This window comes from Scatophagus argus, chromosome 17, assembly GCF_020382885.2.
Source record: "Scatophagus argus isolate fScaArg1 chromosome 17, fScaArg1.pri, whole genome shotgun sequence".
Taxonomy (NCBI): Eukaryota; Metazoa; Chordata; class Actinopteri; family Scatophagidae; genus Scatophagus; species Scatophagus argus.
This window is the reverse complement of record NC_058509.1, coordinates 20084934-20109454: the sequence shown is the minus strand read 5'-3', so window position 1 is coordinate 20109454 and position 24521 is coordinate 20084934. Positions and strand designations below refer to the sequence as shown.

General features: G+C 40.2%; 2 protein-coding genes across 7 annotated transcripts; one reads left to right on the top strand and one right to left on the bottom strand.

Moving 5' to 3' along the window:
• Positions 1–1353: 1353 nt before the first annotated feature.
• On the bottom strand, positions 1354–5605 carry si:dkey-202e17.1 (uncharacterized protein LOC555344 homolog). Of its 6 annotated transcripts, none has more exons than XM_046418245.1 (4): positions 5434–5605; positions 5165–5343; positions 3195–3841; positions 1354–2525 (listed from the first exon to the last, which is right to left on the bottom strand). In XM_046418245.1, the coding sequence occupies exons 2-4, from the start codon at positions 5328–5330 to the stop codon at positions 2367–2369; spliced, it is 972 nt and encodes a 323-aa protein (XP_046274201.1). In that variant the 5' UTR covers positions 5331–5343; positions 5434–5605; the 3' UTR covers positions 1354–2366. The 6 variants fall into 6 exon arrangements, with proteins under 6 accessions (XP_046274201.1, XP_046274202.1, XP_046274204.1 ...); XM_046418246.1 differs by having other exon boundaries at positions 3195–3838; XM_046418248.1 differs by having other exon boundaries at positions 5165–5236.
• Positions 5606–8276: 2671 nt separating this feature from the next.
• Positions 8277–17548, top strand: sdhaf3 (succinate dehydrogenase complex assembly factor 3). The gene is made up of 2 exons (XM_046418309.1): positions 8277–8630; positions 17335–17548. Exons 1-2 carry the CDS (start codon positions 8454–8456, stop codon positions 17527–17529), a joined length of 372 nt encoding a protein of 123 aa, XP_046274265.1. The 5' UTR covers positions 8277–8453; the 3' UTR covers positions 17530–17548.
• Positions 17549–24521: the final 6973 nt, after the last annotated feature.

Genomic DNA, 24521 nt, shown 5'->3' with positions numbered 1-24521 from the left:
CATGGTGCAATTAAAGGAATAGCTTGACATTTGTGAAATATGCTTGCTGTCTTGTAGAAGAGAAACTCATTTACCATTCTCATGACTACATGTTAAGAATGAAGCCACAACTAGCAGCGGGTTAGCTTAGCTTAGCATAAAGACTGGAAACAGCCTTTATGTGCTGGAATATTTCTTGGCAAGATGCAGGAACTTCCTGAACGGTTGTTTGGCAACTAACCCCTACTAAAACATCAGTTTGGTTACAGATTAAACAAACAAGTTGTTAACGTGTTAACGTGAGCTATAAAGGTAACGGTAGGTGGATTTTGTCCTTTTGGACAGACTGCTTCCTTTCTAAGCAGCTCCGGTTCAGGTTTCATATTTACATAACAGTGATGGCAGTCTGAACATCAGACACTCCCAGAAAACAAATATTGCAATGTATTTTGAAATGAAATTAAAAACTAGTCCTTAAAACCAGAACAGCAAAAATAATAATGTCTAGAAACACAGTTAGTACCTCCACTATCTGGAAGTAGTTTAAACAGCTCATTGAGGATTTAACAATGCAAACAAGCAAACATGGGGAAGACACTGGTAAAGAACACCAGTGCCTCAAGAGACTTAAGGTCTTTCAAACCTCAGTACATAGTGTACAATATGTGCTAAAATATTCAAACTCACCATCACAATCGGTTAATGTTATCTAATCCATATACCTATTGCAGGACAGGACACTAATTTCTATGTTGCTAAATCTGCTCATTTCAGATATATATTACAGTCTGAAGTAGCCTATTCCACGACAATACAACACAAGAGGAGCACCTGCAATGTGAATATAGTCTACTGTATGTACTGTTGCTACAGATGTAGATTGTGGAACCAACAGTGTATAAAACATTCTCATTCATTTTATGGTATTAAATTCTAGGATTTGTCTTGTTATATGTTGTTTTTGTGGGCGTCCGTTTGTAGGTGTATCTTCAAGGTGTCCACAAAGCAGCGCTGCATTTTAGGACATCTTGAGAAGAAAAACACTGTATATTTTTAACCTGCTTATGGTATTTTCACATTCTGTAGCAGCTTTCTTATTGTTCCTTTTCTTAAGCTCTAGTTGCTTTAGTTCATCTTAACAAAATCTTTTAACCTCCATTATGATGAATGTTGTATGGAAGAAGAGAGACGTTTGACTGTAAAATATACTGTTTAATTGTTTAACACTATAAAGTGCTAGAAGGAATAGTAAACAGAGTATGCTAGTTAAGACAAAACAAACTTTTTTTTTTCAATAAATAAACTATAATTTCTTAAAGACTGTCCACTCCTTTCTGTCCACTGTTGATCACTGGAAGTAGAGCTGAAAGTAGGAAAAAAAAAAGTTATAAACAGATTTATTAAGTAGTTTTAAAGCTGGTAGTAACCACAATTGTTACTGTTACAGCAACGTCAGGCTAGCTTCTTCCCCATGGTTCCAGTCTTTATTCTAAGCAGCCTGACCAGAGTAGCTTGTAGTAGTCCATGCAAGCACAAATGGCAACCCTGGCCCAGCTGAAACAAAAGCAGCACCCCGGTGAACATACTCAACATGCACGTATATACACTGACAGAGGAAAGAAACCTCAAGGGAATGCTAAATAGCTCATCAGAGCATTTCTAGGACCACATTAGTAAATAAACGTGGCTCCTGTGGAGGAATGTGCAGTGCTATGCCTACAGCGCAGGAGGAGAGGTGACATGTGACATGTTCACCTTTAATTGAACAGAACCTAATCTAAACAGAATGGGTTAGCTTTATCTTGCCGTCAGACTGCAGCTCACATTGGTCTCGCACTACTGTTTTCCAGTAACACACTCCAGAAGGCAAATACGAAATCAATCTTGCATAGCTTGAAGCATCTGCGTTTACTTGCACTGATCATGTTTCTGCTCTCAGTGCAAGAGTGAAAGTCTGTGGAACAACAACACCATGTTACCACCTCCAGGTTTCTCCAAATTTCACCTATAAACCCCATCTTTCACACAGCAAACGTGGTTTACTCGTATTGCTGTTAAGATTTCCTAGAGAAAGACACCCTTCTTGAAGCACAGAACGTACATTGGTCATGAAAGACAAAAATAAGGAAGACAAATTAAAGAGCACATTCGTTTCTTCTTACACACAGTGACAAGTGACAGCTTAGTATAACAGACCCACTCTTACCACAGACATCATGAACAGTTTTCACAATTGAAATAAGACCAAGACAGCGATACTTGAGTGGATGGAAGGAATAAGCACATTTTTAACATGAAAAGCCTCACAGTAAGTTATAAAAGGACAGACAGGAGAATTAATTATGGTAGTAAATAAGTTAAACTTGGTTGTTACACAGACACACATTTTACACAGACCCAGTCGCATTGTTCGATTTCTCATCAGGATTAAATCTGTATTTGTATCCATATGGCCGCAGATGGTACGTCAGGTACTCTAAAACATACAGTTCAACAGCATAAATGTAGTGAAAAGATATAACAAAATCTGAACAGCAACCGGGACCCTGGATGCAGGGAGAGGAGGAGGGAGAGAGAAAGGGAGGGGGAGAGGGAGAGAGAGAGAGAGGGAGAGAGAGAGAGAGAGAGAGAGAGCACACATTAGACTACGTATGTCAGGCTCAGGCCTGTAGCATTACAGTCCCCAGTGACATTCTGCATTCTAAACTAACCCAACCTCCCTCTAAAAATCTAACAGCATTACAAAAGGGCTGAAACCTCATGACTGACCGCAGAGCGCTGCTCACATTTGGGTGAGCTCCACCACCTGATCACTACTTTGCTCCACATGGGATATTTTGGATTCACTTTTGTGCAGTGAGAGACATGTCATCCATTTTTATATGTCAATGATGTGTAGCTTTAAATACCTTAGATGTGTGATGGGATTTCACAACCTTATTCTTTAATTCTTGAAACATTTGCCACTGTAATACAATCACTTGATCTAACCTATTCACCCCAGTCGGAAGGTTCTTGCCGTTTCCCCGCTTATGTGAGCCATTACTGAATTTGACAGCCCTGCAGCCACATAATTAATCTATACAAAAGGCACACTAATTCTTGAAAAGATATTGGATGTAAAATTAGGTCCCATGTAGACATATGTGGTAATTTACTGAATTACATCTTGAGAAACTGCTCATTCTCAACAGCCATTAATGTATTGTGCATACCTCTATCGGAGTGTAGTAGTCATAGATCAGATACCAAGGCCGTGGTCTTGGAGGTTGTCTGACCACATAATGGTCTGGAGGGTAAGCATGAAATGTTTGTCTGCCCTTCAGGTCTCTGGTATCTGCTGGCTCCACCTTCATCGTCTCCATACATCTCCCAAGAGCGATGTCCTCTATCATGGAGGAGTGGGTACATTCCCCAGTACTGAACCCTTTGATAAATCTTCTCAGTGCCTCCTTACTGAGGACATAACCTGCTCCTCCACTCATGTAGCCTTGACTAAGGAAAGGCGTAAACCTTCTGCCCAGGTACAATGGCTTCTCTGTGTCATATTTGGACAAGGTGTAGCGTAGATTCTCTACAACCACAAACGTGTCATCGTCTGCTTTCAGGAACCAGTCTGCTTCATCCAGGTGGTGTTGATGGATATACTGAAAAGCTCGAATCGTCTTCCAGTAAAGGTTATCCCTTCCCTCGGACACGTTGAGCTTCACGGTGGGGAAGTCACTCTTGACGGAGCTCATATACAGCACTTTGTCACAGCGCCTTCCCCATGTTTCCCTGATGTGCTTGGTTCGGGACTCCAAGTTACTGGGCCCTGTCATGATCCAGCACAAGATGCGTGTTGTGTGAGTGGAATTAGCTGCTGAGACACAAAAAAAAAAGATCTGAACATATTATACTGCTAATAAAATCATTTCATTGGCTCCCAATACAACACAGAAAGTTAGTATGCATTTAGTAAAAGCACTTAATGGTTTCCATCCTCGGTACATCTCTGACTTTCTCACTTTAACCTGATGTGGTCTCTCAGGGCACCAGGTGATTGTCATCTAGCCATACCTAGAGTTAGTTACAAGACCAGTGCATTCAGTTACTGTGGTCCTGTTCTCAGGAACAAACTGCCAACTGATCAGAGGTCCATCAAAAGTGTAGCTACTTTTAAAAACAAATTCAAATAATAGTAGTGCTGTGCAAACACCACTAAAGCTTGCTGCCTTTGAGATGGGGTCCACAATAAGCATCTTGGACAAATCCTGGCTCTGAATGCAAGGTGCTAGTTTGCGAAACTCTGCAATAAACCCCTGCTATAGTAGACCCTGAGTCGCCGAGTGCCCTGGGAAAGTGTGTCCATCACACCTTTTGCCTGCAAAATCTTTGACACTGCATTAACCTTTTCCAGTAATTTTGTTTGATTAGTGACTAGAAACATAAGGCAGAATCTTTCCATTTCATGACATCTACATACTAATATCAAAGGGCAACAAGGGCATCATAACTAGAAGATGACCTGGTGGGTTGACGGGGTTGATGAGATGTTTCAGGGTAACAGCAGCCATGCACATGCAGATTTAAGATGAAATCATACTGAAAGGAGTAACCATCTCTTAATACTTTGACTGAAAATCCTAGACATTCCAAGACATTTCTCTAACTGAGGTACAGCTGTGTGTGATGCAAATTAAATCCATCTATGGCTAACTGTGGGAGTAAATGAGGATATTGCGCATCACACAAAGGTTGAGAGGTGTACATGAGAAATCTGTGTGTCTGTGCATATTTCTTTGCATGTCATGCAAATACAGAACAATTACACACCACAGTCCATCAGCACTGCAATTTCTACACAATATACTGAGAAGGAACAAAAGAGACAGAAAACTATTGATTAAATAGAAATCAAACTATCAGTTAATCTCGTAAAAGACTGAAAAAAAATCTCCAGAAAAAAAATGTCCATATATAAACACAACATGTAGATTTTTTTGGTGACATTTCAACGTGACGAGAAATGTGTTTACCTACAATAAATATTTTTACTTTATGGAAACAGTGTTCATCTAATACTTTCTGTAGACTAAAAAAAAGACTATACATGGCATGTTGCTGTGGCCATATGTATGCATGCACTAAACAAATAACTAAATAAAATACAACTGAACAAGACATGACTGAAATAAACGCCTACCTGCGTGCACATGCTGTGAACGGTGTTTCACTTCATTCGTGACTGCTACCCGTGCAAAATTCACAACTTGTTCTGTTGAAAAGTTCGAGTCCAACAGAAAGTGAAAGGAGAAAAATCCCAACATGAATCCAGTGAAGAAGAATAAACTAGACGTAAGGTGCCTCATCCTCCTGATTTATCTGTCAGACACAACGCGCAATTAGACATTTTGGACATCTGCCGTGGACAGGAGTAACACTGTAAATGACACTTGTGAAGGGTTATTTTACCTCATCAGGACCGATCCCAGAGCTGCACTTTCCTTTCTGATTGTCCTTAAACGGACACACAAGCAGCACAGAGCCCGAGCTCCGTCTCTCACACAGGTGTTTCCACTGTGAGCTCACCTCCGCGCCCCGCGCTCATGTTTCCACGCTCCTCATTTAAACCGGAAGTCGTTCTAATCTGCCACCTGGCATGTTGCCCCACAGGTCTTACTGTCCTGTCGACACGCCCACTTATAGGATATCGATTATCGATTGGACGTTGGAGCTGATCAGACTGGTCAGATTCATTACAGATTATTGATCTTAAAATTCCTCATCTAAATAATAAAAAAAGGTTAGCCTTATTGCAAGTCTTAGCAACATAAGGGCCGCAAACACAACTTTTTTTAATTTATTACAAAGATTTTTCATTTCACCATTTAGTTCAGGCTCAGAGAGTAGGAGAGTCTGTCAGCAAGAAACACTTTTCATGTCCATTCGCTCACATAATTCTTAAGAGTAATATATCATTTCAATTTTATGATTACAGAATGCAGGAGACTGCAGTGATCAAGGGGTTCCTTTACTTTATGAGTCAAGTGTGCGTGTGTGCAGACACAAACACTATCAGCCAATTAGATCACTTCACCTTCAAGTCAGGTGCAGCTAAGACAACCAAACTTCACAAACAGAGGAGAACATGATGAGTGAGCACCGAGGCCAGCCTGTACGAGTCAGTCAGTCCCCATCTACTGACTCCGAATGCTCTGAAGCTTTTTAACAGCAGATGACTTGTCCTAGAGAAAGTGCTGGTGTAATTAGCAATAACATGTGTCAGGTCCTTTAAGAGCAGTAATAAGCTGTGGCAGCGTGCACACTGCCACTCACAGCTTAATGCTGGGAAAAAGGTCTGGTTCAAAAGGGTTAATCTGCTGTACTTTATATGACTAATAATCTCCCTGGCCTTAACTGTCCTCATATCATCAGCTACTTATAGATATACTTATAATCTTTATTTTGTTAAGTGTTTTTTTTTCTACTAAAGGTTACATAAATTGTATGAGACATATACAGAGAAATATATAATAATATAAAGAAATAAACTTTGAAACCCCTAAAATATGGGTCGATCTTACATGTGAAAATTTCACATAAAATATTTCCAGCATTGGTGGCAACTAAATACATTTACTAAATACTGTGAAGTACAATTTTCAGCTACTGCACAAGACAAAAAGAAATGTCCCAAGGACGCACATGTGTGTGAATGAGCATGTGAGTCACACGATATACATTCCAGCTAACAATTTCACAGTATTTCACCAATATGTCAAAAACAGCTTTTACTATCACTGATGTAAACGTGGATGTGAAAGGGTTCCAGGTTCGAATCCCGGTCTGGGCCCTTCTATGTGGAGTTTGCATGTTCTCCCTGTGTCTGCGTGGGTTTTCTCCGGGTACTCCGGCTTCCTCCCACAATACCAAAAACATGCACATTAGGTTAATTGGCTACTCTACATTGCCCCTAGGTGTGAGTGTGAGAGTGTGTGGTTGTCTGTCTTTGTGTGTTGGCCCTGCGATTGACTGGCGACCAGTCCAGGGTGAACCCCGCCTCTCGGCCGTAGTCAGCTGGGATAGGCTCCAGCCCCACGCAGTGACCCCACATGGTTAAATGGTATGGAAAATGGATGGATGTTTACTATGTTTAGTATAGTTTATCTGTATGTAATATGGATGAAATAAAGATAAATAAATTTACTCATATTGACTATCTACTACTGGAGTACAGTGAGGTAACAGTGAGGTTGGTGAGGAAGTCCCTGATCTAGGAGCAGAGCGATGCTGACAAACCCAGATTGTGGAGCTTCAGGGCCAGCATGTCCGGGGGAACAGTGTTAAAGGCTGAGCTGAAGTCCACAAATAGCATCCTAACACCTATGTTAGGATGCTGCAGGTGAGTCAGGGTGAGACAGCATCCTCCGTAGAACGGGTCTCCCTGTAGGCGAACTACAAGTTGTCCAGCAGGGATGGAGTCCTTGACGTACTTTAGGAAGATCCTCTTGAAGCACTTCATGATGACTGGGGTCAGAGTGACAGGTCGGTAATCACTGAACACATCGGTAATCTTTGAACAGGTCGGTAATCATTGAACAGGTCGGTAATCATTGACAAACGTGTTTATGATGTAGCGATCACAAAGACAGTAAAATCATTCCCCAGCCAAAAAGCCTGGATGGATAGAGAGGTGAGGGATGTAAGTAAGTCTAAAGTATATTCACCAAGAGTTTGGAATTGTACACTTGAAACGCACCTTCTGAAGTCCCAGACCTCAAAGTTACCTACTTCCTGATTGAGGACATCAAAGTTTCCTGTGATATAGGCCCATTGGCTACTGTCACTAAACTCAAAGGCAGGCACTACACTGGTTCTATTTGCATTTGGCTAAATTCCTATGCTAGGTTAAGTTTTTTTAACTGCAATTACAGTGGAGTAGAACAGTAGAATAAACAATAAAACGCATCCTGACTGGAAACATCACACACTGTCATGAGATGTGCATGACCCAGGACAGGAAAGCTCTGCAGCAGGCGATTATAACTATCCCGAACATAACTGATAACTGATTGTTACCATACCACATTCAAACAACGCAAGCAGCTAGAATCCTCTGAATGTGTACTACTGTAATGTTGTCTATGATTAGAAAAAAGGGAACATTCACCATAGGGCGTGGCAAAAAATATATAGATGTTCATTGTTCACTTATCAGAAGAAAAATGTTTTAAGCACTACATTTTTTTTCCTACGCAGTTACTACCTTAGTCCAGTAGGTGGCACTTAGGCGCCCGTCAGCTAGTTTACGACCAGAAGAAGAAGACTTATTTCCAGGATAAACAAGGATATGTGTTGAGTAACTATCCTTGTGCATGTTCGTTTCCGTTTCTAACCTTAAACGTCGCTATTACAGTTTTGATACTGTTTTAGGAATACAGGACAACAGCATTATTTGAACATACGCTGTAAGCTGTAAACTATTCGACGTTATGGCTGCTTCTGCTCATGTCTCCAAAGTCCGCTCTTTGTACAAGAGGATTCTGGTCCTGCATCGGTTCCTGCCGATAGATTTAAAAGCCCTCGGTGACCAGTATGTGAAAGACGAGTTCCGAAGACATAAAAGTGCATCTCCAGAAGAGGTTAAGAGCTTCATGACAGAGTGGGAGGTAAACCGAATGGCGCTGTAACCAAAACCCATTCAAAAAAAATCCATCCATCAATTTAAAATTGTAATTCCACGTGCACTTTACTGTGACAGGAAGGCTTCACTCGGTTCAGAAAGTTTCTGCAGTTCAGGAACTTAAACGCCACCTCGTCATTCTCTGACTCTGAGCTAGCATGTAAGTTAGAGTGCTGCCTTGCGAATTGCACATTCTGTCAGTAAGTTTATTCTAAATACGTTTCAGAACGTTCTGCCTTTGCCTGTGATTAGTATGTAGTTCTTCAGAAAAAAATATGAACCTGCAAAATACAATTTTTGTTTTATTTCTTTCTATTAAAGCCCTTTGCACACTGCCAGAAATAGTTCTCAAAAGTTCTAAAGGAAAATGGTTGGACATTAGCTCATTGTTGTCAGTGAACTTGTCATTAGTAATGTTGGCTCTGAGGGGAGCTTATGCATTCAAAGTGTTATGTCAGTTCGTCACCACACGATGGCAGAACAACTTCGGTAAACGGTAAGTTAACGTTAATGGGCTCAGGGGGATGATCAGGAGTTTATCCATAGAGCTCACTGAAGCAGACTTTACAAAGTGCTTCACAGTTCAGGATCAAATCAAAAGAGGGAGACCATGGTTCAGATGTAAATGAATAAAACATCATTACTTCATCATTAATCATTTTAAAATCAAGTTTATACAGTATGTGCCTTTAAATAACATTTGTATAACATTTTACAGAATGCAGCGTAGACTGCAAAATAATACAATTAGTGAAACGGAAAAAATAAAAAAAAATGTTTTACTAGGTCTGTAGGGTCATTCCATGTCATATGAAAGAGAGCTTTGTTAACATTTTAGATTTTGTTTAGATTTCATATTTGTGCCATTTAAAACCAAATATTTTCACAGCCTTTTGACAATTGCACAGTATTTCACCTGTGGGATTTTTGTAATTTTCTCATTTTAATAAAACTTCTCAGGCAAGAAGCAATGTTTAGGGTTCAGTATCTTTAGAAAAAACTCATAGGCTAAAACTATAACATTGAACAAGAACAAAAAGGAAAAGAAAAAGCAAAATAGATGGTTTTGGTGCCCCAATTAGTCCCCCACAGTATTCCCATAAAGATATTCCCTGATAGGAAATACAGTGTTTGATTGCTGTCGTGCTAAATTTAAGGGGATTTAACATAACCAGAATCTGAGATATGACAAATATGGCAAACGAAGACTGCATTTTGTTTGTCCTAATGTTTGTTCGAGCCCCATCCATCCAGGTACGTAGTGTTAAGTGATACCAGGAAGGTCTGATGGGTTAAACTCCTTGTCGTTGGTCAGGTGGGTGGCAGCATAGTTCGCTTTAAAATGGACAGAGATTTGAGCCTAATGCTGATTCTGACCTACGCAATATCTTGCAGCTCTTTAATAATTCATGCTAAAAGTAATATTAATACCTACTAAATAGTTCATCATAATACCAAAATAGCTGGACCTATAATTAACTAATATTGACACTTAGTATAACATTTATTTTTTAACATATGGATCAAGCAAGATCAAGAAGATGTTGAGTCCTTTATCATTTTACCATGAATGCATCATTTAGACCTGAATATGACGGCACCACTCAGCCGTACTTTCAGTTTTTCTCAGTGGACACCTGCAGTATTGCAGCAAATAATTTCCCTGAAGCCCAATAAGCCCTTTTCCATAGGCCACCCTTACAAAAGAAATGTGTTTAAAGCTGCTCACAGGGCACCTTTTTTAATCCATGGAGGTTTGTATGTGAAAAGCTCTCTTCAAGTAGAGAAAAAGGATTTAAAAACATTTGACGTCACCTCAGTGTAAAGTCTGGTCTTGCCCCTTTGGGCAGTTAGAATAATTACACACTAATTACACTTAAAAACACTGTTGACATGCTTACGATGCCATAGTTTCTGCCATACTGTTGCTGTAGCCTGTAGCCTTCAGCCCATGGCTGTAGTCATCTCTGTCACCACAGTTGTTCTCCACTTGTGGTCTGCCAGACCAATCTTTGTTGTTGTTGTTGTCTTGTTAGGGTTCTTGAAGACGTTTCGCCTCTCATCCAAGAAGCTTCTTCAGTTCTAAATTTTGGTGGGGAGTGCAGAGTATTTAACGTCCAGGAAGAGCAAGCTGGATTTATAGTGTCCATCCAAAGAAAATCCCACCTGCTCATTTTTGTAAACAAGAAGCGGTGGAGAGCATATAGATAGCAGATTGTGACAGACGTGTGAAACATCTTGCAGTCATTTTAGATTTGAGTTGCAAATTTTGAAAGGTAAACCTGAGTAGATTCACTTTCAGATTTGAAAGGATTCCGATTCAGCAAGTGAATTTATAAAGTGCTGTCAAACCTGAACCCTAATTCAGTGTTTGTCTTCACGTTGTATACATCGACTGTCAACAAGCAGCTCGCACATACCCGAAAGAGTCTGGTGAACATGTCCTGTCAATGTTTGTTGGTTCATATTGCAGTGCAAACTTTTCTGATACCCACATTCCATCAAAGTTGGGACTGCAAATAAAACAGAATGTGATAATGTGTGTGTCCCAGACCTAATATGCTCTGATTTAAAAGCTTGCTATAGGCTGGGAAGAACCTAGAGTTATAGAGAGTTATATTGGAGTCAGACTGCAGTGACTATAAAATTTCATTCAGCCTCACACCAGCCTTAGAAAACCAACCATGTGCTGATGGGGGACCAGCATGTTTGCAACGTATCCTCTAGTTCCCAAAATAATCCCAACCATGGGCTAATGCCAGGTCTTTTATGTCACTATGGGGGAGAGCCAATGTTTTCCAGCACAATTACGCACTTCTGGGGGATAGTAAATCAGCCATCTGCAGGTAATTTCTCTAATGAAGTAGATGGTGATTGCATCTGGAATCCTGAGTGGTCTCTTTGTCATTGCAGTAGCTGTGAAGCCACTGGGGAGAAGGAAGTCACTTTCATTATGCTTCACTATATCAGTATGCATTGCTTTCAAACCCAGAAGCCGTTTGAATTGGTCCAAATCAGGGGATGAGTGGCTTTTGTCGTATTTACACACTGCTTTGGCTGTATTTCAAATGGAAACGTTTGGAGGGAATCTCTGTCGCATTAAAACTGCTGGGAGTCATTCATGTCTGGATTGGCTTAGAAATGTACAGAGAAATTACAATAAGGTCTCTACCTAATTGCTGCATCACCCAGCCAAAGCAAAACAACAAAAAGCCAAAGTTGTCGGCAATAAATTGGTGTGAAAAACACCTGAGCCGCCCCGTTGGCCCACTGCGGACAGTCAGTCTCAATACAAGAGCTTTAAAAGCTTTTTGTTTTAATGGACCCTGGTTTAAAGCCAAGAGAATCCATTTCTAATTTTGATGGTGAGCCTAAAAAAAGGGGTTAGGGAAGGGTCAGAAAGTGGAGCAGCTATTATGTTAAAAAAAAAAAAACATAACAAATCTTGCACAGTAATGTTTAGGTAAAAATCTTTGCAGTAAAAATCAATTGAATGTGAAAGTACAGTTGCTATCAGCCAGTTATTTTATTATGAGCATCAGTATTGTAGTTAGAAACATTGTGATTTGTATGTCTTGCTTGTAACTGGGAGGCACAAGGATAACGTAATTCTGTGAATGAGAATGAAAAGAATAAGTGCTCGGTTCTGATCCAGCTAACTACTCTATTAGATTAAGTTTTAGATTCTTGTAAAATAGTTCAGAGTAACAAGATGCACTTTGCTTTGTGTGTCCTTTTACGACCTCTGGCCTCCACTTCAAAAGAACGCACCATGATGACAAAGAAATCTGTCTGTCTGTCTGTCAGTCAGTCAGTCAGTCAGTGCTGCCCCCACACAGTTGTGTCCCGTCGAGTCGAGAGCGGAGACTTTAATGTCTGACAGCTATTGTATTGACATCACCGATGAGGAAAGCACATTGAGAATCGCAGCGATTGGACAGTGAGGTGATATCCGCATTTAGACGGACTCTTTGGAAAAGGCAGGAAAGCACCAGTGGCGGCAATTTGATGTTGACAGAGCCTGCATTTTCCATGTACACCACACAGACGTTTATGGACTTAATGAATTGATTATCTTAATTTGCTTTTTAAAGCAGAGCCATCTCTAGGACGCGCTGCAAACACAATAAAACATCGGTGAGTTATCATCAGTCACCGACTAACTGAAAGTGAATTCTTATTGTTAAATTATGCCTGAATACTGCGTGTGGAGTATATCAAGAGAGAAGAAAAGGCAGAGGAGTGATGGCCAACCCCAAGGAAGTTAGAGCGTAGTGGAAATCGGCAGACTGACAGGCTTCTTACAGAAGAAAACTCAGTTAGTTGATTAGTTATATTACAATGAATAGTTTTCTAATTAAAGTTTTGAATTGGTTTTCATTTTAATTTGTTGTGAAGACTCTTTCAGTTTATAACTGGTGCCAGTTATAAATGGAAATGTGTCATATTGTCAGTTATTTTCCTGATGCGGTATGTGAATTAGTTGTAGATCCCTGATCATTTGTTGCATGGCTCAGACAAATGAGTAGCAGGTAGCCAAACTAAAACATGCAACAATTATGATTAATGAATACGATGTAAGAGAGAAACATCAGAATGTGCCAGAGACCACCAATCTTGGGCTTTTGTGGACAGTTTTCCCCTGACCCCCTTTAGCTGATTACTTCATATCTTTGTGATAAGCACTGCTTTACAAAAGTTGTTGTAATAAGTGAATCAAGGTTGTAGCGTGTTGGTGGAGTGGGCACTGTGAGGGCAGCCTCTACAGGCATACACTCATACACTTTGTGAACTCATTCATCTTTCAGATGGCTGCTACAGAGCCACCCACACCTGCATGTGTTCTTCAAAAGGTCAAGTTAGAATGAATTCAAACTGGCATGTAATTCGTTCAAATTACAAATGTCCCTGTTGTGTTTTTATTTCACTCGGTTTTAAAAATCAATTCATTTCAAAGAATGCGTTTGGATCCTCGTTAGTTTCAACAAAACCGATGTGACTCTTCGTGAGCTGCAATCAAATTCCCGCACACCAAAACCGTCGCAGCACCAACTGCTGTATTTGACAGCTGTTGAGAACACACCGCATTCTTTTATGCATGAGTATAGCAGAGGTCTCTCTCACACACACACACACACCTCTTTTCCCCTCTGTTCATTCTTCCAAAAGGAGGTGACGTTCCGCTGCATCTCCACTTCCTCAGAAAAACGCAGAAGGGAACAGATGAGAAGCGAGACTCGCAATGAGATTACAAGCACTGAGTGTTCAGTGTGTAATCCATTTATTTCAGAGGCACCCTTGGGAGTTCTCAGCCTCCTAATAAATCGGCTCCTTTGGGCCAAACAAGCTCTCTGCAAAGAGACGGAGAGAAATGAAAGGCACAAAGAAAAGATACAGGAGTATTGTTAAAAAAAAACAACAACAAATAAAAGGCAATGGAAAAATGTTTGCAGAAACACACCTGTATGTGATGCATTACATAAGCTGCATGCATTAAAAGCTAAACAGGAAGTGAAGACGAATACTCTCTCAGCTTATTTAGATAAGAAACCATCATTTTAATAAGTCTGTCTTTGTCTGGTTTTATCGATTTCACCAAAAAAAATACCATTTAGCAATATAGAAACCTGATCATCAATAAGATAAGAGATGAAAGTGTCTGAAGGGCTGTGAGTATCCGTTCAGAGAGGACACTGTAAAATTTCTCAGCAGTGGTACAGCAAAGCAAATCTGCGTGCGTGTGGGGTCGCTCCCACCACGAGCCCAATCCAATTTTCACATTCGCACACTAATTTTCACTCACATGCACAAGTGAGATGCTGGCATTGCAGAAGCTGGCTTTCATTAAGGGCAATAGAGCTGCAACCCTGGCAGGCTGACAGTAAAACACAGTATAGTAAAGGAAGGATTGGACGTGGATTGGATTCACTGATGGATGCACAATATGAGCTAAAAGCTAGTTGGCCTGATAATGGGCAAATTTATTTTATTGGCTGTCGGACCATAATTTAAATTTGACCTGATAAATAGAGTGAATAATACGATGCCACACTGAATCTCGTTGTTGTTGTTGATGTGGATGTTTTGTTTGTTTTTTAACTATTATCAGAAGAAGACAACACCATTATCATTTCAGGACATATTCCACGAGGGTTCAAAGAGGATGGGAAGTCCCAACACGTCAAATTAGGGCTGTCGGATAATAAGCCATTTATCTGTGCATACTGCAGCATATCCTTTCTTACCTTCATGTGTGCATGAACTTTAACCTACAAACTTAAAATACAAAAATATGAAATTATCAGTTAGCTTATGGGTATCAGCCACAAGGGGGCGATAATTGTCTACACCAGTTTAACAAAATACATATCTGTGACTGAATTACAGTAGTGTGAGCCTATAAAACAAAGTTCATTAATTGTATTTAAATAAAGCCGTGGTTAAACCAATGACACTGATCACTGCGTGACTAAGTTGACTTTTCCCGCAAAAGATACAAGTGACGATGTTACGAGAAGCCTTATAAATGGCTCAGTAAGTGATGTGACAGACCTCTGGTAATGTGATGGATCCAGATGCAATAAGAGTGAGAACAAATGCTCATCTAGGCTTTTCCAATAAGTCCTTGAATGATAGAGAAAAAGTATGTGCACAAGCGTGCCAAAGATTTGGAGCATTCCTTTAAGCTGTGACCCTCCTGACTCAAGGAGGATGTTTCCCCTTGGCAACAGTTCAACATAATTAGATTATGTGCAGGAACAGAACCTCAGATAAATGATTTGTCAGTGCTTACAGTGGGAGTGTTCCGAAAAGCCCAGATGCTTTATGAATGAGCTGATACTGTTGGACCAGATACATAAAAGCTTCAGAACCTTCACTGTGCATGCACAAAGACAAAAATACCATTAAGATGTCATTTGATTTGTCAGATTTATACAACATAAAAGCAACCAATGCTCGATTCCCCTTTATGAATCTTAATTACATTTTTCTGCTGCAGGGAACAGAGAACAGAACTGTTTTCCAATGCAGACAGTACACCTTCAACGTAGGTAGGATTCTGAAATGATCGTCATGGTGGCACGAGCTGCAGCCTTCATTCACTGACGTGCTGTAACCTACACTGTGCAGCCAGCAACTTCACTGCCAACCTTTTCCTGTTTTCCACTCACACAGGTTTATACACTGAACCAGTGAACTGCAGCTCATTACACTTATCAGTAAATACACATACCCAAGTGTTTGAGCTGTGTTCAGTTTGGAGATAAAGGCATTTTGAGTGTGGCGTTGCAGATACTTGAGATCAGTGTTCATTTGACCAAACTTGTAACAAAGACGGAAGTAAGCAAATACAAGCAGTGACCAAGTGTTGGAGTAGAGACTTCAGGACACAAAGACCTCAGGACACAGACTGAGACACAGAATTTTTGACCAATCCTGTCTTATAACATTTTGTGTCTTATTTTTTTTTTTTTCCTCAATTCTCTTCTTCTCATTTTGTTTGAAACCTATTTCTTTGAGTCAAGCGAAATAAATCAAATTCATTTTCTCAACATTTTAATGTGTTTTTTTTAAAAAAGTATTATTATGCCACTAATAACTAAGAACTATATATGTCAACATTGATTGGTGATCGGCACCAGGGAATAATCTGTAATAATCTGTAATCCGGCCCTAAAACTCCCAATCGGAGCAGCTCAAAAGATTTCGGTTAGAATCTGAGGCTGGTATTTTTCTACATTCAGTTCCCTGTACTTCCCTACTCTGGCTGTGACATTCAGCCTAAATCCCATTGGTTGCTACGGAAATCTGAAGACATTAAAAAAGTCACAAGATAGATGGATTTAGTTCGGTCCACAGCAGTATTTTAACACCAAGTATTGGCCAACCCAGTTTTACATTTTTTAAATCCCCTATAGAAAATGTCACCATCTATGATCAGTTAGCTAGTAGACAATCTCCTCTCTCCTGCTGTCTGCAGACAGTGGCACATGCTCTGCAGAGAGAGGGAGGGTCAGATGACCTTTGGTGTTATGTCCCTCCCCTCCCACCCTGACTGGTTCGACCTCTGCTGTTGAATATGGGCCTGCGTACCTTCGTTATTTGGTACCGCGTTGGTTTCTATCATTTCGATGAGGCTACACGAACATCCTCCGCATACTCTTCACTTGCCGTTGTGAAAACAAGTGCAGAAGAAAGAGGTGGGATGAGGCAGGCTTGTGTGTGTGCTGTAAGAGACCAGAGCACACCTCTGGTCACCAGACATCTCTTATCTGGTGTTGGTGTGGGTGGGGTGAACGCCAAAATAAGGTGGAAATGAAGCCACATTTGGTGCTCTCATGAGTGTTTGAAGCAGCCGGAATGTATTGACTGAAAATAAACTCCATTGTGTGTGTTCATAGTAATGAAGGAACATTATCACCCAATGGAGTGAGGCCCATTGGTGTGCTTTTAATAGTGTTTGAGCTCTATGGCACGGAGTAAAAAGATATACTAGGCTCTGATAGAGAGAACACTTCTTAGGAATTTCATTGTGGGTTTGGTTTGCAAGTTTTTTTGACTAAATAAACTCACATCTTCCTTGTGCCTTAGTTGCTCTGCGTGATGTGTTCAATGACTCTGAAAGATGGCGGAGATGGTGTGGAAGACCAGGTGCTGAACATTGCTGCTTTTCCTATTCCTTCCCGCAGAGCTACAAGGACACCCTGCAGACTCAGGTACTGGAGGCAGCAGGGGAGCAACTCAGATCAGTCAAGTTCGGGGCCAGGCTGTCAGAGGAGAAACTGGGCAACTTCCAGGAGGAACAGATAGGCCAACTGTACGAACTCATGCTGGAATCCACCAAACCCAACAGGCAGTTTGACATCCAGGGGGACAGCAAGTGAAACAGCAAGTGAATATGCTCAGAAGGTGCTCTAATGTATTACCTCTGAGTGCTTCAGATGAACAGTGGTACTCAAAGGCTGAGTGGAGGCTTTTAAGAATATCTGATTATATTAAAGTGCTGTGTAATATCTCTGTGTTCCTGTCTCACTGTGACAACAAAAAGAGCTTCCTCATGCTCCTCCACAGGTGCATTTAGGTGGCACTGATGAGTTTTCTCTGTCAAGCTTTTGTTTTTTGTTTTTTTTGCATGAATCCTACTGTGAGCTCATGGTCTTGAAGGAAAGGCACAGAGGTGTGTCTTGTCGGCAGATGAACTCAAAGCTCACGTCAGTAATGCCCCATTCAGCCTCAGTGCTGATGTTGCCATTGTTGAAGTGAAGCCCCTCAGCATCCATGTGGAAAGATGAAGGATTGAATACTCACAGACACAAAAGCCATGAGCTGCATGTTGAGGGGGAGAGACGGGCGTGTTCGAACTGTTATACAAGTCAGCTCGTGGTTTTTGATGCACCACTTACCTCCCACGGAGTTCAGGCATTTCAATGATTTCTCTGGATATGAACATAATCAGGCATGCACCATGTAAATTGTAAATGTACTGACGCTAGCCAGAGTGTCTTTGTCCTGCATCTGTTCCAAACATAAAGCTGCTTTGAACCCTTAACTCCCACTGACTTCTCATTTTGTGCTCTGATAGGTCTTGTTTTTGTTGTCCTTTGAAATTTCTGGAGAATATTTCATGCTGTTAGTCTTTTTATGGCCATAGGAGCTATGATTAGGTGACATGATGGTATACACTGTGTGACAATACCCATGTGTCTGCTGGTAGAGACTTGATAACTGCGTTTACACCGTTGGAGCTATCCCTCAGTGTCTTTTCTGTATTTTTGGAGCATGTTATGTATATGTAGCAAATCAGAGGCCTCAATTTAAAAAAAAAAAAGAAGACAATTTTGATATTAAGTATGACTTAAGCAGGAAACCATATGTAGTTGTTTATAACATTACTTTGACATGGAAATGACTTCTAAATAAAGTCTAGACTTGATGCAAGTGATTTTTGTGGAGGTGTACTGCAGTTTGGGACAGATATGCGTCCAAGGCTGTGGTAAACATTGTATGAGATTTATCAATTAAAGGTGTGAGGAATCAGCAGAACCTGCAGTCATTATTTCTGGATGCACCGCATCCCTTAATCTTTTGATATCTTAGCTAAAACGGTTTGTCTTTAATACCAACCATAGCTGTGTTTTTTTGTCCCTCCTCCCAAGCTGTGTGTTTGGCTTTGTTTGCCAACCCATTATTTAATCCACTGAATAATATGTGTGGCTTCATTCTCCTCTACCGTCACTATCATCTCATCTTCCAAAGGGTTAGATTTTCTCTTGGTCTGGGGGTTTTCCTGATTAAACCCTCATTTGTGCTGACATTTTGTAAGGGGAAATCACAAGGCAGGTGCTGTCAGTTTAAATGAATCGGAGATTTATCGATCACAGGTGTAGAAATTGCAAATGGGATTCCTAGAACCTTTTCTATGCTCACCAGCCTTTGTGAATCAAACAGAAGCACATTGGAAATGAACCCAGGATTAGATACAAGTATGTAACAAACAGTTTTTACAAATGCAGCCCCAGGGATGGATTCTGAGGTGATCTTGTGATTCTCAGAAGGTAATGTGATTTAGGCTGCAGAACTGCTTACCATGTTGTCACGACATCACAGTATGGTACGGTATGTTTCAAATTGCTTTCCTGCCTGAACAACATCCATTGAACGTCTGCCCGTCCTGGGTGAGGGATCCCTCCTCTGTTGCTCACCCTGAGGTTTCTTCCATTTTTTCCTGTTAAAGGTTTTTCTGGGAGTTTTTCCTTAGTCGATGTGAGGGTCGAAGGGCAGAGGATGTTGCTGATGTTATGTTAAGCCCTTTGAGACAAACTGCTTGTAAAAATGGGCTGTACAAATAAAGTTGACTTGACTTGACTTGACTTGACAGCCGGTGGTAGCAATGCCAACAGACACCTATGACCGTCACCTATGGGCAACTTATCTCTCCCAGTGAGCATGAAGTGAAAGGCAGCAAAGAAAGCGGAGACAGACAGTCCATAAGGTGAACGCAACACACCTTTTTTCTTGTCAAATTTGAGCAGATGAATTGCTTTAAAAGCACAGCGAGGTAATGCTTGGTACCCATACACTGTGTCCACACCCTGCTTCAACACTTCAACATGCAAATCTGCCACTTCAGTGCAGAGATATATGAGCCAACTTGTAATTGGTATTTGCGATACATTGTATATCATGGTATGATATGTGAATTTGCTTTTACCAGTCACTGAGTATCCAATCCAATCACTTAACTGAATGAGTGATTAATATCAGCTGTGAAAGGCCCAGGCTGTGAGGAATAAGCAAGGCGATGCTTTCAGTGATTCTTTAACATGACCTCCATCACTTCCCTTCAGTAATGAGCAGCACCATATGTCACCAAGTGGCATATTAGGGGCGCAGGAGGGAGGGACTGCAGAGAGCATGACAAGAGTGGGTGACGAAGGCACCTAGAAACAGCATGAGAGTAATGCGCTGAGAAAAATATAAAGGCAACAAGTGCTTTTGCCTCCATTTTTCACGAGTTGAAATAAAAGAACTTTGTTGACTATTTTGTTCAAATCCATCTTAGTGAGCGTTTCACCTCTGCCAAGGTAATCCATCCACCTGACAGGCGTGGCTTATCAGGATGCTGATTAAACAACATGATTGAAATTGATTGATTGATTAAGAGACATAACTCATGAAATGACTCAAAATGAAAAACAACAAAAAAAACTTTCTCTTCGAAATTAGGAAAGATTACAAGACATTCTGTCACGTGGACCTGTAGCATCAAAGACTGAAGTGAACTTTTCTGTTTGTTGAATAATGAAACTCCTGATTGAGAGTTGATTTTTGTTCACCTGCTTCCCTGAGCTCTTTAATCAGTCTCATAAAAGTCCAACTGAGTAATGGAGGGCTCTCTGTAATAGCGTCAGGTTCCACTCCAGGGGAAAGTTAACAAAGGCTTGTTAGTTAAAAGACCAATGGATGGATCTCAAAGTCTGGGGCCCCTAGAGGCTGCAGTATGCATTACACCCCTCAATACTAATGAGCATAACTAACAATAATAAGAAGAAGAATCAGCTTTATTGACAGTATATATATTTTTACATACACTGAATTTGTCTTCTGCATTTGACCCATCCTTAGTTGAACACACATGCAACACCCAGCAAATTACATGCAGTGAAACACACACAGGAGCAGTGGGCAGCATCAAGCGCCTGGGGAGCATATTGGGGGGTTAAGTGCCTTGCTCAAGGGCACATCAGTCGGCTAATGGAGGGGGGGAGCATTTGTCCCATTAATCACTCCACCACACCCAAATTTTTCCTGCCCGTCCGGTGGGGGAATCGAACCGGTGACCCTGAGATCAAAAGCTGCTTCTCCAACCTCTAGGCCAAAGAAGAAACAAACAAACTAATAAAAGTGACACAAGTCAGTGTGCTATGTGTTGAAATATTTTTTTGCCACAAAACTGCTGTGCCTCTTGAGGTCCATGCTGAAATATCTCAACAACTATTGGAAATATTGTGAAGCAGTCTGGTCCAGACATTCATGTTCCCCACAGGACTCTAAACATAATAACTTTGGTGAGCATATTATATTTATGTTGTATTCATCTGGAAAAAAAAAACTATCAGCTATCAAATAAATGTAAGGGAGTAAAATGTACATTATTTCCTTCTGAATTGAGGGTGAGCAGAAGTGTCAACTAGTATATAATACAACGATTTAAGTAAAGTATTAGTACCTCCAAATTGCATATTACTTGAGTCAATGTAATTAATAACTTTAAACTACTGTATTTCCCTTTGTGCAATGCAAAAATGTAGAGGGTGACCATAGCAAACATTATACCTGCTAAATACCAGCACGTATGTTACTTATTTAGCATTAAGTAGTGTCGTCATGAGAGTGGAGCTCATAGCGGTTGTGCAACTGTGAAACTGAATTGTTTTTGTCTGGGAGGCTCCTCTACAGAAAAGACCTGTGTGTATATTAGACATAAATACAGAATAAGGTGCAAATGTGTGTAAAGTATAAAAATATTGATATAAATAAAGGGTATAAAAGCAATAAAGGTGCAACCGCAATGCAATATAAAAATGCACAAAAAAAGTTCTAAAGTTAAGACTGTACTAGTGTACAGCAGAAGTGTAGTATCTGAGGATAAACTGTTTATTAGTACTACACAGTGTGACAGTGCACTTGAACAAATCTTGATTTAAATGTGATGTTACAGGAAAAATTCAGGGATCATTAAAATCAGGTTTTCCTCTTCTAGGTAAATACATAGGCCCAAAAATACATTATGACTACAAACAATTGAAAGGCAAACATTCACAAGATGTAAGCTAATATACTAATTATACTTTAACTAAATCTAAAGCAACAATTTGCCTCATTTGACCCATGATAGACAGCTGAAAAAAAAACCCATTAAAAATGATGCAGGAAAAGCATAAATATCCTCATCAAACACCATCACGCTCTGACTTGTCCTGTGGTCTCACCTGTGCTGAAGAGAAGACAGCTGTCACAACCAGTAACCATACGCCACCCAGAAGAGCGAGGACACACGATTTAAAAAGGCAGTGTAGTTTAATAAGACAAAACAGCACATGAACGGGTCGATACACACCCAGACAAAGGATAACACCTGGACAAGTTTCTGTCTGACAGGCAAGAAGAAAACGTGTTTCCACAGGGACAAGCATGGAAGCTGGTCAGTTGCCATTACTGCCCTTTCACCATAAAACAGTGTTGTGTTTAGAAGTGTGGTAACGTGAGAGAAAGAAAAAAAATCAATACTTCACAACAGCTTCATTTGCAGCATTATGTGAGCTGAATTCATTTAGAGGAATAATCCCCAAAGTGTTAACTCACAAATCAATTGGAATCAATTGGAATTACAAAGGTCTTGTTGACCGCAGTCGTGAACAAACAGCAGTGCTGAGTGCTGAGAGGCACAAGTGGAGGGAACCTGGGTTCAGGTCAGAATTATTTAAAGCTGAATAAGGCTAAACTGATAGATGACTCAACATGCACAAGCGTGTGGTGGCTGTGAAAATAACCCGCTGCCTTTCTACTGGGTTCACTTCTTTCAAATTGGACAAATGAGGGGAAAGGTTAAAAATAATTTATATCTTTTAAATGAAAATTATGATTATATCTTCTGGGAAGTTACAGGATACTAGTGAAATTTACAAAGGAGTCATGCCTGGGCGTCAATGAAAAAGTGAACTCTTCAGAAATCCATTAACATGCCACTTAGCAATTCATATTTTAGATGTTAGAGACAGTCCAACTTGGCAATTCTCAAAAAAATTGCATAAGGCTCAATAATAACAAGCTTCCTCTATCAATGTGTAAAACCCGTGTTAAACCCATGACTATTTGGAAGATGGATGAACAATTATTTACTTTTGTTTACTTCTGTGTCTGAATTTCCATACAGTAACAGACTGGTACCACATTGAAATCAATATCAAAAGTATACTTATGTTGTGAAATATCACCATGCAGGTGTAGCTACCATGTTTACTACAAAAACACTGTTTATGTCTTTGAAATGTTAGCACCAAATTGTACGTAACTTTGGGATGTTTAGCAGAAAATGAAAAGAAGTTTTCGCAAGGTTAAACAATGGTTGCTGCCATTTGTTCAAGGCTTAAGTTTTAGTTTTTGTCTTAAATTTCAGTGAGATTTTTGAACGGGCTGTTTTTACTTATAAGGCATATCCTGAAACATCCCATCGTGCTTCAGCTCACTATTCAATTGATATTGCAAATGTGTTAACACTTGCCTAATTACACATCCACCACATACTGTACAGCTTAACATTCATTGGAGCTGTGTTTTGGTCATGCAACAAGCAAGTAGAGAATCTGCAAGCGCTGTTTATGTCTCTCGCCAACCTCTGGGCAGATAGCATACAGTGAGTTTATCAGAGCTTTTTCAATGAACTGCCTACTGCAGCTGGAAGGATGCTTAGGTTGATAACTGTCAGAATAAACCAGAACAAAGCTGCAACTCATTCAGCTAAAACAATGAGTTGAAAGATACTCAAAAAACACTGTAGAGTAGAGGGAAACTACAGATTTGGTTCCAAATTCTGTTTGGATTCATTACACAGTCATTTGACCCATAGTTAATTAACGCAGCTTTAATATAAAATAGACACATGGCTGTTGGTTAACAATAATATAAAAATCTGCCCAGCAACATTATTAGTTATTAAGAATTTCACCTTATCTTATGTTTGATTGCACTGTATGACACAAATATTAAAATTAAACCAGCATAGCACTCGATATCTTTTTAATGCAGTGGTATAGGGGCCAGCAGGATCACAACACTGTCATCCTAAAAGCACCAGCTCCACTGCTGGGAGCTACTGGTTAATCAATTATTATTGGCAAACACAGTATGTTATTAGTGTGAAATTAAAGTGTTGGAGAACAAACACTGCCCAGGACAGTCAATAACCTGACGGCACAAATAAATTATGTGTTACAGCAATCAAAGCTATGAGCTGATGGTAGTCATGGAGTTGATTTAAGATTTTAGTCATAGTAAAACATTACACTTCTGTTGTATTTTATGTGCTGCATGGGTAGTACCTGTCTGCGTGGGAAGGCAACAGTGGTGATGTCACAGCTATGTCCAAAGATTCAAGCACAGCCCAAGATCCATGTTACGACAGAATCAGGGGATTGGTAGAGACATATCTCTACGGTCCATGGTCTTTGAAAAATCAGCGGCCTAACTGTGTCATTTATTGAAAAGTCACTGTCACAGACACTGTCTGTGCTGCTGGAGTAGCAGAATGATTTATAATTACACCCTTTTCTCTCAGTCCCACCCTTCTGTCAGTTTTGTCTTGAATCTATAATCT

Bases quoted from the DNA above. Each gene is read 5' to 3' on its own strand.
- si:dkey-202e17.1 (XM_046418245.1), bottom strand. From the start codon at position 5,330: ATGAGGCACCTTACGTCTAGTTTATTCTTCTTCACTGGATTCATGTTG. The intron at 3,842-5,164 runs GTAGGCGTTTAT...TTTGTGTCTCAG, and splicing joins TTCACAGCATGTGCACGCAG to CAGCTAATTCCACTCACACA. The intron at 2,526-3,194 runs GTATGCACAATA...CCCTGCATCCAG, and splicing joins ACTACTACACTCCGATAGAG to GGTCCCGGTTGCTGTTCAGA.
- sdhaf3 (XM_046418309.1), top strand. From the start codon at position 8,454: ATGGCTGCTTCTGCTCATGTCTCCAAAGTCCGCTCTTTGTACAAGAGG. The intron at 8,631-17,334 runs GTAAACCGAATG...TCCTTCCCGCAG, and splicing joins GCTTCATGACAGAGTGGGAG to AGCTACAAGGACACCCTGCA.